This window comes from Dama dama, chromosome 1, assembly GCF_033118175.1.
Source record: "Dama dama isolate Ldn47 chromosome 1, ASM3311817v1, whole genome shotgun sequence".
In the NCBI taxonomy this organism is placed as follows: domain Eukaryota; kingdom Metazoa; phylum Chordata; class Mammalia; order Artiodactyla; family Cervidae; genus Dama; species Dama dama.
Window position 1 is genome coordinate 51,792,035 of NC_083681.1, and position 14,721 is coordinate 51,806,755.

General features: G+C 34.7%; 1 protein-coding gene across 3 annotated transcripts in view; it reads right to left on the reverse strand.

Annotated features, from left to right (window-relative positions):
* FCHSD2 (FCH and double SH3 domains 2) overlaps positions 1–14,721 on the reverse strand; it is a 259,190-nt gene that overhangs the window by 197,238 nt on the left and 47,231 nt on the right. For all 3 annotated transcript variants that reach the window (XM_061149638.1, XM_061149628.1, XM_061149647.1), the window contains exon 3: positions 10,273–10,318. In XM_061149638.1, the coding sequence (XP_061005621.1) occupies positions 10,273–10,318 (46 nt within the window). The remainder of the gene's footprint in view (positions 1–10,272; positions 10,319–14,721) is intronic.

Consider the following 14,721-nt stretch of genomic DNA (forward strand, 5'->3'; position numbering starts at 1 on the left):
GCCTTATCCACAGTCTTCTCTTACCATTCACTATTATATGTATTGTTTCTGTTTATAATCTTGCTAAATACACCACGATTTACGAACTACTTGATTTTGCCTTCTACTATTTATTCTTTATGCCTTATACTATATATTCATTCTCATATCTGCTTTATCCTACATGACTATAAATCCTCTGAGGATAAAGAATCAAGTTTTATTTATCTTTGTAGATACCCTGAAAAAAATGATTTAAGAAGCCACTTGCTTACATTTTTTTTCACTTGCTTACATTTAACAATTCATCGAGTTCTAATGTTTAAGTCACTAAAAAAGTATTATTTGGAGACTTCCCTGGTGGTCCACAGGTTAAGAATATGCCGTCCAATGCAGGGAACACAGGTTCAATCCCTGGTCAGGGAACTAAGATCACACATGCTGCAGGGCAACTGAGCCTGTGTACCGCAACTACTAAGTCTGCACACTCTGGTGTTCAAGCATGACAACAAAAAGCCCACGCCACAATGAAAGATCCCACATGCTGAAACTAAGACCCACTGCAGTACAAATAAATAAATAAAATTATTTTAATATATGTTCATTAAAATTAGTTAACAACATTAGTAGCAGTTCAATACAAATGAATACCCCTTGAATCAATGTTTAGTTTACATTTATTAGTTTGTGAAGACTAAGAGTATACTTCTGTTAAATTGTATACATACAATATTTTAAAAATTGAACACAAATGCCATTAAGTGAATGTAAGAGTTTAATCCTACTATGAAAAATAAAGTTTCTGCAAACTATTTAAATATAAACTTCATTAAATGATTGATTTCTGAGAATATAAAGGAGAAATTTATATTACATAAGCCACTCGTGGCTATCAATTAATGGTCAAAAGATATGCTTTTATTTCTTTCTAGCAATATCATCTTTTTGGCTTAAGAATAACATTTTATTGATTCCTATTCTGAGTTGGAATTTTCATAACAGACATGAAAAAGGCATTCTTCATTTCACCCATCAAATGTTATTTAAGCATTTATGATGTGCCAGATATTGTACTAAGTACTAGACATAAATTACGAGGGAAATATAATCCTATATTCAAGGACTCTCTAGGTGGGGAAGTGAGGTGTGAGTATTTCCTGGACAGTGTTATGGTTTCTTCTTTTAAAGCTAAAGCATTAGGTCACTTCCTGCTTTCTCAGAAAATCCATAAAGCAAACCAACTTAGAGAATTAGCAAGAGCAACAATTTATATTAGAGTAACAGCAGTTTAAACTAAAATTTAACTTAAAATAAAACTTCTGTTCATTATTTTTACTCATACATTACATTAAACGGTTGGATAGAATTTCACCCAATTTTTACATTCTTTGGGACCAGCTGATTTAAAATAAGGCTATGCTGCTTGTCCAGAATCCACTCTGCAGGTTATGTAGAGAATTCATCAAAGAGACAGACAGTCCTACTTACTACAGAACTGATGTTCAGATACAACAAACAAGAGACCTATGTGACTGCTGGTCATAAAATACATAACATGCACATTAACAGAAAAGATAAGTGATTTCAGATATGAATTTCAAATTCAAACTCAACTGAACTGGTGATTTAAAGTGCAAAAAACCGTCTCTCACATGGACAATACTATGAAGCAGTGCTCTATTGAGGAGCACTCAGATCAGCACTCAGTCACTCAGTCATGTCTGATTCTTTGCAACCCCAAGAACCACAGCACTCCAGGCCTCCCTGTCCATCACCAACTCCCGGAGTCCACCCAAACCCATGTCCATCGAGTTGGTGATGCCATCCAACCATCTCATCCTCTGTCGTCCCCTTCTCCTCCTGCCCTCAATCTCTCCCAGCATCAGGGTCTTTTCAAATGAGTCAGCTCTTCACATCAGGTGGCCAACGTATTGGAGTTTCAGCTTCAACATGTCCTTCCAATGAACACCCAGGACTGATCTCCTTTAGGGTGGACTGGTTGGATCTCTCTGCAGTCCAAGGGACTCTCAAGAGTCTTCTCCAACACCACAGCTCAAAAAAAGCATCAATTCTTTGGCACTCAGCTTTCTTTATAGTCCAACTCTCACATCCATACATGACCACTGGAAAAACCATAGCCTTGACTTGATGGACCTTTGTTGACAAAGTAATGTCTCTGCTTTCTAATATGCTGTCTAGGTTGGTCATAACTTTCCTTCCAAGGAGTAAGAGTCTTTGAATTTCATGGCTGTAATCACCATCTGCATGATTTTGGAGCCCAGAAAAATAAAGTCAGCCACTGTTTCCAACTGTTTTCCCATCTGTTTGCCATGAAGTGATGGGACTGGATGCCATGATCTTAGTTTTCTGAATGTTGAGCTTTAAGCCAACTTTTTCACTCTTCTCTTTCACTTTCATCAAGAGGCTCTTTAGTTCTTCTTTACTTTCTGCCATAAGGGTGGTGTCGTCTGCATATCTGAGGTTATTGATATTTCTCCCAGCAGTCTTGATTCCATCTTGTGCTTCATCCAGTCCAGCATTTCTCATGATGTACTTTGCATATAAGTTAAATAAGCAGGGTGACAATATACAGCCTTGACGTACTCCTTTTCCTATTTGGAACCAGTCTGTTCGTCCATGTCCAGTTCTAACTGTTGCTTCCTGACCTGCATACAGGTTTCTCAAGAGGCAGGTCAGGCGGCCTGGTATTTCCATCTCTTTCAGAATTTTCCACAGTTTGTGGTGATCCACACAGTCGAAGGCTTTGGCATAGTCAATAAAGCAGAAATAGATGTTTTTCTGGAACTCTCTTGCTTTTTTGATGATCCAGAAGATGGCAATTTGATTTCTGGTTCCTCTGCCTTTTCTAAATCCAGTTTGAACATCTGGAAGTTCACGGTTCTCTTACTGGTGAAGCCTGACTTGGAGAATTTTAAGCATCACTTTTCTAGCATGTGAGATGAGTGCAACTGTGTGATAGTTTGAGCATTCTTTGTGATTGCCTTTCTTTGGGATTGGAATGAAAACTGACCTTTTCCAGTCCTGTGGCCACTGCTGACTTTTCCAAATTTGCTGGCATGTTGAGTGCAGCACTTTCACAGCATCATCTTTCAGGATTTGAAATAGCTCAACTGGAATTCCATCACATCCACTAGCTTTGTTCATAGTGATGCTTCCTAGACATGTATTTATTTAACAATGGATAATGGTTCTCTTACACAAAACTAGGTGAGCTAGTTTCATTGGTTTATGGATCTATTTCTCCATTAGACTAAGACTTAACTCAAAGACAGTAACCACATCCTTTTTACTTTAATGAAGAATGTAACAATTCAATTTCATCACAAAGAAACAGTTCTATATTATTCCTGCTAATAACTACAAATTAATAAAAATATTTTATTTTAGAGACTGCTTCTCTTCTTTCAGATTTTTAATATCCTAGAATGCATGCCCCTTCTTTCTAACTCTAAAGCTTAAACTATATATAATATCAAATTAACTACCTATATATACCATTTTTAAAAACTCTACTTCTATAATATATTTGCAAAGTTCTAGTGAAGGACAGTCAATGGGTCACAAAGAATCAGGCACGACTTAGCAACGGAAGAACAACAAGGCCAATTAAAATGTTATTTTCCATTACCCATACAAATTTTCACTTCACTTTGAAAAGGAAATATTCTAATGTTATTAAAGACATTCTCACCACCTAAGAACAGCTGCCACATGGTAGGTCTTCAATGTTAGCCAAACTACACTGTTAATAAATACTATTTGCAAAGGGATTGAATGAAGAAGCTGCACAAATACGCATTTGATTTCTGCAGTGTTTCAATATTTATTCAGCATTGTCACCAGTCCCCCTCCAAAACATCTGTCATCAAACATGAACACAAAACCATCATGTTCAAGACCATGACATTTTCTTCCACTGAAGATACTTTAAAGGTCTGATTTTCTCTATAACCAGTCATCATAAATGGGATAGATGATACTCTATGAATTACATTCATCTTTATTAGCATTTACTCCATTTGGGGGGCTCTCTTAAATAAAAATCTATCACTAGCCATTTGTTCTGAATGATCTATTTTAAGCTGCTAATAAATAAGAATGGATATTGTAATCATTCTGATTCTCTAGAGGTAACTCTAAAGTTTTCGGAACTTCCATGAGAAATTTTTGGTACTTAATGGTTTTAGTTATTCAATGATCCCAGATGAATAGAATGATATAATTTATTTCTATATTCTGGCCTTTGGCTGAAAATAAAAAATGCAAACAAATACTAAAATTATATACAACTCAGAACTTCAGGAAAACGCACATTTAACAGACCATCATTCTTTATCTGAGTAGATTATACAAATGTAAATTGTGAGTTAAAGAAGAAAATCTATAAATACTAGCTACTGCCACCAACAGAAACTGACCTCTGTTAGTACATAAAGAAACAGTGAGAGAGGAAAGAAAACATAGGCTTTTGGTCAGACACCAACATTCAGACTGCATGATGGTTCCCCTTACTGAGTCTTGGGGACTTACTTTTAAAGTACAAGATATAATAGTATCCTACAGTGTTTAAGAATTTAAATAAAATAATGATGTCTAGCATATACTTAGTATACCAAAAACTATGGTTATCTTAAGTTAGGAGGGAAAAGATCCTCTTTTCAATCATATTTATACATGTGGCTACATCAAGCATCTCAAATTAATACCAGAATAAGAAAATTATTGTTGGTTACTATACTAGTTTCCAAGAGCTGCTGTTAACAAAGTATCATAAACTAGGTGGCTTAAAAGAGAAATAGGGCTTCCCTGGTAGCTCAGTGGTAAAGAATCCACCTGCCAATACCAAAGACATGGACCAGTTTGATCCCTGGTCCAGAAAGATCCCACACAACACAGGAGAACTAAGCCCATGCTCCATAACTACTGAGCCTGTAATCTAAAGCCCGTGACCTGCAACTACTGAAGCCCGCATGCTCTCGAGCCCGAGCTCCGCAACAAGAGAAGCCACAGCAGTGAGAAGCCCATGCACAACTAGACAGTAGTCCCTACTCGCCACAACTAGAGAAAGCCCAAACAACAAAGACCCAACACAGTCAAGTAAATAAATAATTTTTTTAAAAAAGAAATGTATTCTCCCAGAATTCTGCTGACTAGAAGTCTGAAATAAAGGTGTCAGCAGCCTTGGTTTCTTTTTGAGGCTCTAAAGGAGAGTATGTTCCATATCTACTAGCTCTAAGTCAGAGCTTCCCACATAATGTATTGCACCCCCACAGCAATACCAGGAATGAGAATACCTCAGCCTTCAATGAACTAAGAGAGGCATGAGGCATTGAGCTGCCAGGACTGCTAATTCTGCATTCTTTAAAAGTTCTACAACACTTTTTCGAAAGGCATGAAACCAGTCAGGTTTATGCTGTAGCAACTTGGCATTAAGATCTGAGGTTACTACTGCGCAAAGGACTCTGAAAATCAGGCATTACATAGTACATATTACATATACCAATATTCAAGTTTAAATAGACAATCTCAGATGTAACCTATCAGTGTAACATTGTTATAACTGGATATCATCACAATTTGCCCATCAATCACCTAAAAATCAAACTGACTAGATTCTTGACTTTAAAACTTACTAGTCCAAAACATGATTAGAAAGTTCTATACACAACTTACATAAGGTGCTCACTCTTGCCACTTCTATTCAACATAATGCTGGAAGTACTAGCAAGAGCAATCAGACAAGAAAAAATAAAGAAAAGGCATCCAAATCAGAAAGGAAAAAGCAAAATTATATCTGTTTACAAATACATAATCCCATATGCAGAAAACACTAAAGACTCTATTAAAAAAAACCTATCAGAATAAATGAATTTATTAAAGTTGAAGAAAACAAAAATCAACATACTAAAATCAGTTGTGCTTCTTTATATCAACAACCTATACAAAAAGAAAACTAAGAAAACAATCTCATTTATGATAATATCAAAAAATATTCCTATTTTAACAATGCAAATCATGTATTGTCCTGGTATATCCACTATCCTCATTAAAAGTTTCTTTTTAAAAAAACTAAGTGGACTATAACCTGTTCAAACATTATATAACACCACTCAAAGCCTGGTTCTTACCTTTTCTCTCTTCTCCTGCTGGGACTCCTACAATGTATAATTAGTCTGTTTAATAGTATCACAGTTTCTTTAGGCTTTGTTTTCTTTTTTTCAATTCTTTTTCTTTCTCGTTCTCAGACTTGATAGTTTTCTCTCCTGTCATTTTTCACTTTTTCCCTTTAAGGAGCCAGCCATTAAAGAAAACAGAACCTTTCTACATGGTTGGTGGGAATGTAAATTGGTGTAGCCACTAGGAACAGTTCTAGGAGGGGCCTAGGAACAGCCACTAGGAGGTTCCTCAAGAAACTAGAGTTACCATATGATCCAACAATTCCACTCCTGGATCTGTATGAGGAAAAAATGAAAACACTAATTTGAAAAGATATATGCATCTTGATGTTCATAGCAGCACCATTTACAACAGTCATGATAACATGGAGGCAACCCAAGAGCCCATCAAGGAACAACTGGGTTAAGAAGATATGAGATACACACATGTGGCACATGCACTGGAATATGAACTCAACCATAAAAAAGAACGAAACACCTCCATTTGCAACACTGTAGACACACCTAGAGAATATAATGCTTCGTGAAATAAGTCACACAGAGAAAGACAAATACTATATGATATCACTTATATGTGGAATCTAAAAATACAAATCAAGGTATAGGTAAAACAAAAAGAGACTCAAAGATATAGAAAACAAACTTGTGGTTACAAAAGGGAAAAGGGAAGGAGGAAGGAACAAATTAGGGGTATAAAATTAACAAACTACTATACATAAGATAGATAAGCAATAAGGATTTACTGTACAGCACAGGGAATTATACCTAATTTCCTATAATAACCTATAATGGAATATAATATGCAAGAAACTGAGTCACTATACTGTATGTACACTGGGAAACTAATAAAATATTGTAAATTGATTATACTTCAATGAAAAAATAAAAAATAAAATTTAAAAGTATATTCTGCATATAAATCCTCAATTATATGTGTGATCAGAGCTAAATAAGTTCTTAAAATTAAAACAAATAAACAAGCAAGATAATAAAACTAAATATAACAAAGTTTCTAAAAAAAGACAAAACTATAATAGCAAAGCTACATGCCTAAGAAAACTAAAATTTACTCATATCGACCACTGTTTCTCCTAACAGTTCTTAAAACTTTAAAAATCAAACTATGTATATCAAGTATTTTGAGGAAAAAAATCTGTCTGCTTTCCTCCCAAAACTTATTTCTAATTATTGTTGCATAAGTTAAGGAGTTCAAAAGTAAAATAATTTTAAAACATAAGTATCAACATGAACACAGAAAATAATTCTCAACTTTTTCTCAAGATAGTTGTCTTTATTGCTCTACAGGACAAGGCTAACAAAATAGAAAACTCCAAGTATACAGTCCACTATTTTAAATAACTTCACCAATGCTTCTTTAAGAGCAATGGCCAGAAACCTAACTGGACACAGCTAAATTAAGTTACATTTGAAACTTTTACTGTGAGGAAATTCACCAAAAAAGAACCCTGCCACACACACAGTATAGTGGGTAATATGCCCAACTCTTCATAAATTTCTTTCTTAAAAGAATAAAAATAGCAAAAAGTTGCACTTGAGGTGAGACTGTATGATACCACAGGCTTTTTGACAGGGTGTCTGTATTTGCTCTGTGTTTGTCCTCAGACAAGGAGCCGCCCTTAAAGCCCACAAACTTTTCCTGCTCTTTCTCTCCAGCCACAGTAACCTTTTGTATCCTTCCTTCACTAGCAGCATTTTGCCAAAGACTACAGGAAGTATATTAATACACAGAACTCGCCTTTAGCAACTTCAGTCTGAGTATTCCAAATAATTTTACCAATACCTCAGTGGTTAGCTAACTGTAGTCAAAAGCCAGACTAAATTTCACCCTAATACTTAATGCTGTTTAATGACTCACACTGCTTCTGTGTTTTTAGAGATTCATTTGCTCTATTTGTATAAATAGATATGCCATACATCTATTATTTCTGGAGAATTACAAAATGAATTTCACAAACCGTGCTTAAAAATAAAACATTAATACTCTCATAGGAAATTGAAAGTAGCAAGAACCCTGAAAAAATTCAGGGCTCAAATTGCTTCAAGTGTAAATAAGGATATACTGTGTTATTTTCTTTCTTTCTTCTAACATTCCCCTAAAAATATATTACAAGCTTAGTCTGCATGTACTTGAGGTACTATTTTTCAAGTTGCTGTCATCTGATCAATCCCACTTAAATTCTTTTCCTTCACATTTTTCTATTGGGACAGCTCATCTGTATGATCTCTAAATCTCACAAATACTACTCAAACTTTTTGGAGCATTAATTCTTCGTGTAGACGATGACAACATATACCACAAGTAATAACTTTCTATAAAGTAATAACTTCTATGAAGTAATAACTTCATTCTTTTCAACTGACTATAATGCCACATCAGTTGTTTTGAAGAGAATTTTATTTTTTATTTTTAAATTTTATTATTATTCTTTTTGGCTGCACTGCACAGCCTATGGGATTTTAGTTCTCCAAACAGGAATCAAACCCTTGACACAGTGCAGAGTCCTAACCACTGGACCACCCGGGAACTCCCTGAAGAGAAAGAATTTAATACTTTTAATTAGAAGTTAATATACAACCATCAAAGTTCTGTAAGTGCTAGGACTTTTTTTTCTTCTTCTTTTTTGGGCACTCATATCCACAGAAGCTGAAAGAGTGCTCAAAATATTTTCTCAACACATGAAAAGTGGTATATCTTAAACTAATTTTAAAATAATACTTTTATAAGAAAATTAGAGTAATTCCTTATAGAGCATAGATTTCCCATTCATCTACAGTTCAACTAAGGAAATTATCAATATTCATAAGACTAAGCTCCTGACAGAGATGAACCAAAATATTAAAATGCTTAAAAGAATATTAAATACACTGCTATAAATGGATAACCAACAAAGACCTATTGTATAGCACATGGAAAAAAAGAGTATTAAATATAAAAAAGAAATGAAAACACAACTACCATATTTTAAAAGACTGCTTTAAAATTGGTAAAATTGATAAAGAAAACTAAAAATTCAAAGAAGTTGTTCACATAAATTATGATTCCATTTCTTTTAAATATATTTAAATAGTCTTGGCTGTTTAGATGACGTACCAACAACAAATAATAGCCAAAACTATGGAACGTCCCAGAAAGGAAGTGTCATTATTAAATACTATCCATTAGATAGTTGGCAGTATAAATGTTCCACATACTTTCAATTTAACAACTAGCAGACTCTCTAAAGGAAATTTCCACAGCAAAGATAAATGTTCTGATTTTCAGTGGATTTTTAAATGTGTATAAATGAAAGCTAAGAATATACCAGCTTTGACATTTTTAAAAATTTAACAATTTAAACTGAAATGTGTAAGTTAAAACTAAAACATTCTCAGGTGTTCAATTTTTCTTTAATTATGCCTTGCAAATGTTTTTAACATAACAAATATTCATTTTTTAGCACAAAAAAACAAAAAACAGAAAAGGTATGAGATAATCTTGAAAACTGATAAATGATAAAATGCTCTACTATCATTGTTAAAGATTCAATCAGGCTAGAAAATTGGCAATATCAGTGATGTGCTCTACTTTATCTGTCACCACAAGAAACCATAAAACCTCATTAGGCTCAACCTCACCTGTGCAGTATTTTTGCTAAAAATTTAACCTAAATCTAATCATGAAGAAAAAAACCTGGATTATTCAAAAAAGCTTTTTATGAGACAAGTGACCAGATAAGTAAAACAGGTGAGAGAAATCAAATGGAGCAAACTTTCAGTTACAAAATAAATGAGTCATAGGGATGAAATGTACAGTTGTGAATATATATACTTGTGAATTCTATTCACTATTATTTATACTTGTAAATACTTCAAAATATTGTGAATATTATCTTCTCCCAGAATGTTCATAAACTTCTTTGTAGTAAGAAGCAACTCAGCTCCTCATCTGAAGATTCAAACGGAGTAAAAGGAGGAAAAAAGTGAGAGAGCCAAAGAAAAGGAGAATGCAGGGATACCAATGCTTCTCTCCAACAACCATATCCGCCCTTAAGCCAAAGAAGTATGAGAGGATGGGGACCTTCACTTGCAAGCTTACCTGTGCATACTCTCTTTCAATAGCAGCCTTCTTCTGACTGAATGTCCTAAAAACACAAATAAAAATAAAAATTCATTACTGAAAATATAATAATAATTTTATGCAAAGTTATCAACATACCCTCAAACACTGTTTCACAAGCTGTGTTGAGGGAAGGCACAATATGTCAATGATCTACGTATCTAAGAATACCACTGACACCATAGACATTCAAATCCTAGCTCCACCACTTATTAGCTGTATGACCTTGGTCAAGTCACTTGACTTCTCTGTGCCTCAGGTTGCTATTTGGTAAAATGGGTATAGTAATAGTATCTAACTCAAAGGGATAATGTAAAATTTAGTAAAGGACAATATATAAAGTGCTCAAAATAGTGTCTAGCACAGAGTAAAAGACAGGTGTGACTATAGTGTGTGTGTGCATGTTAGCTACTGTCATCAGTATGGCTAGTGCATAGTAGGTATAAAAATGTTTACTGAATATAATAACATAGAGGGAACCACAGAAAACAAGGTAAAAATCAAATTTTGATCAGTTTCTCAACATAAAATGGTCAAATAATTTCCTTCATTCTAGTCTTTTATAAGAGTCAACAAAGTACAAGAGCACTACATGTTATAGTATGATGAGAGCCTTTCTCACACATGTATTATATTTCACAGATTTAACAGTAAACAATTTTGACAAGTTGCTCTGTCCATGGGATTCTCCAGGCATGAATGCTGGAGTGGGTTGCCATGCCCTTCTCCAAGGGATCTTCCCGACCCAGGAATCGAACACGCATCTCTTGCATCTCCTGCATTGGCAGGTGAATTCTTTACCACTACCACCACAAGGAAGCCCCATTTTATGATATTATTATTCATTTTTTAAGTAGTTAGCAGTATTTTCTTCTATCTTAACAGTACACAAAGTAACAGTGTACCTTACAAACCATTGCTACTGGTAAAGAATCTGCCTGCAATGCAGGAGACCCAGTTTCGATCTCTGGGTCAGGGAGATCCCCTGGAGAAGGGAATGGCTACCCATTCCAGTGTTCTTGCCTGGAGAATTCCATGGATAGAGAGGATCCTGGTGGGCTACTACAGTCCATGGGGTCGCAAAGTCAGATTTGACTGAGCAACTTTTCACTTTCACTTTTTACAAACCACAGGCAAGGTAGAGTCAATAAAAAACATGATAACATTAACAATTTACCTTGAATATACTGAATTTAACTGGAGGAGGGCACAGCACCCACTCCACTATTCTTCCCTGGAGAATCCCATAGACAGAAGACCTTGGTGGGCTACAGTGCATAGGGTCACAAAGAGCTGGACACGACTGAAGCAACTTAGCACACATGCATGCATGCATACTGGGTTTAAAGGCTTTTCTGTGAGGTGTCAGGTATCTGTGTTCTTAAAAACACTTCAATAAGGCAGAGATATCAGAGTAAAAAGTGAAAAATATAAATAAGAGAGCTGGAATAGAAAAAAAGCAATAAGACAAAACTCATTTTAATAATTATTTAAATTTATCAACTTAACTATTCATCTCTTATATAAAAAATAAAAGTATTTAAGATTTTGCTACATTTGTTTTGGATGAATAACTATTAAATTTAAAAAGGAAGGAAATTCTGACATACGCAACAACACGAATGAACTGTGAGATCTCTGAGATCATTATGCTGAGTGAAATAAATCAGTCACAAGAAGACAAATACTGTATGTTACCATTTATATAAGATTTGACTTAGAGCAGTCAAAATCACATGGACACAAAGTAGAATGGTAGTTTCCAAGAGCTAAGAAAAGGGGATAAAGTAGTTATTACTTAATAAGCACAGAGTTTCAGTTTTGCAAGATGCAAAGAGTTCTGAAGATCGATGGTCGTAGCAGTGGAACAAAATGAATGTACTTAATAGCACTAAACTATACACTTATAAATGGTTAAGAAAACAAATTTTGTATGGATTTTACCATAGGGGAAACAGTGGCTGACTTTATTTTTCTAGGCTCCAAAATCACTGCAGATGGTGACTGCAGCAATGAAATTAAAAGACACTTACTCCTTGGAAGGAAAGTTATGACCAATCTAGACAGCATATTAAAAAGCAGAAACATTACTTTGTCAACAAAGGTCCATCTAGTCAAGGCTATGGTTTTTCCAGTGGTCATGTATGGATGTGAGAGTTGGACTATAAAGAAAGCTGAGCATCGAAGAATTGATGCTTTTGTACTGTGGTGTCGGAGAAGACTCTTGAGAGTCCCCTGGACTGCAAGGAGATCCAACCAGTCCATCCTAAAGGAGATCAGTCCTGGGTGTTCATTGGAAGGACTGATGTTGAAGCTGAAGCTCCAATACTTTGGCCACCTGATGTGAAGAGCTGACTCATTTGAAAAGACACTGATGCTGGGAAAGACTGAGGGCAGGAGAAGGGGATGACAGAGGAAGAGATGGTTGGATGTTATCACCGACTTGATGGGCATGGGTTTGGGTAGACCCCGGCAGTTGGTGATGGATAGGGAGGCCTGGTATGCTGTGGTTCATGGGGTCGCAGAGAGTCGGACATGACTGAATGAATGAACTGAACTGAAAGCAAGAGAATAGACCAAAAAAATCTTCTGATAATCTTCATATAAGACGTAAAGGCATTTGTTAAAAGTCAACATCAGTTTCTCATAAAATCTCTTTTAAAATATTAATGGCTGCTGTTATTAAAAGATGAACAAAAACAAGTGCCAGCAAGGACTTAGAGAACTGAAAAGTCTCATACAGTGCTTATAGCAATGTAACATGGTACACTTGTTTTAGAAAATAGTCTGTGAAGTGAGGAGGTCTTAGGAGGCCTCCAGATTTGCAACTGGTATCAGGAGTGAGAGTTGTCTGGGGATTCCCTAACTCTGTAATTCATCACCAGGATAAGCAGAACACCTAAGAACATTCAATTTATTAATAGTGGTAGTAGAGATGGGACATCAAAACCATAATGATGAATATTAAAAATAAACACACCCACCAGAATGGCTAAAATTAAAAAGACTGATAAGTATCAGTAAGGATAAAATGCAATGAAACTCTACATGTTGTTTGTGGGAATATAAAATGGTACAACCATTTTGAGGGAAAAGAAAAAAACGTATTCTTATGTAACTAAACATCCATCTTGACATATTCCTAATGCTAGAAATTTACCAAGAGAAATGATAACAAATGTCCACAAAAACACTTGACAAAAATATTTATAGCACTTTTATTCACAAATAGCCCAAAACAGGAAATTATACCAGTGGGATAATAGGCCAACAAACAGTGATACATTCTTTCAGTGGAATAAAACTGAGTAAGAAAAACAAATGAACTATAAGATGATCACCACATTTCTACTACTCTGAGTTACCTGACCTCTTATTTTACAAATGACAAAGTTGAACAATAACATCAGAATGTAAAAAAATCATTTGTTAGCACAGATAGAAAACAGGGGTAAGGGAACTACTACTTATTTATCAGGACACTGGTGACTCTTTCATAAAGAAAACTACAATTTGTCCTGGAATATAACAGCTGTTTTTAGAAATATTATTACCAAAAATATGGCAATAGCATTAAAATGATGACATGAGAATACAAAAAAAAAAGTTTATTTTGAACAAGGCAAGTAGAATGAACAACTGAAGCTATACAAATCTGACAGAAAATTATTTTGCTCCTAATAAAAAACATTAATTCACCAACAACATTCATTGAGCATCTTCTGAACTTCAGGTATTCTACTAAATATGCACTGGGTATGTAAAAATGAGTGAGACATGGACTCTGCTCTCAAGGTATTTATTAGTATAAGATAAACAGGTGATGCCAAGATCCACAAATAATACAGGCATAGAGTGAAAAGTAGAAAGTGTTTTTATTTCTTATTAATTAGGTAACCTTGGGCAAGTTAATTTTCCTGATCATGTTTCAGTTTCCTATCATGAAATAGGAATAAAAAGAACATCTACCTCATACAGGATTATTAGGAGGATTAAATTAGTACATATTGGTAAAGCACTTAGACTTGGTACACAGCAAACACTAGAAAAGTATTTACTAAGTGAAAATATACCCACAGTTTATAATTATGAAATTTAATCCAGTTAAAATATTAAATATGCAAAGCACTACCAAAAAATATATTTAAAGTACTTCTGGTCTTAAATAACAAAGTCAGAATCTCCCTTCTCCTCTCAGAAATTACCCAAAAGCAACAAATAGAATAAAAAACAAAATGCAAATGTGATCTCCAATAAAACTAGGAAACATGAAATGTAAGTGGAAGAGAGGCCTGAGGACAGACTATTAAATTGGAGAAAGAGGGTAACATATAAGGCATGAGGTTCCAAAACTCATGAAGATGCAGGGAGTACATTTCTTCAACAGCACTTACTGAAGTATAAAATTTAAACCACATTCCCAACAAC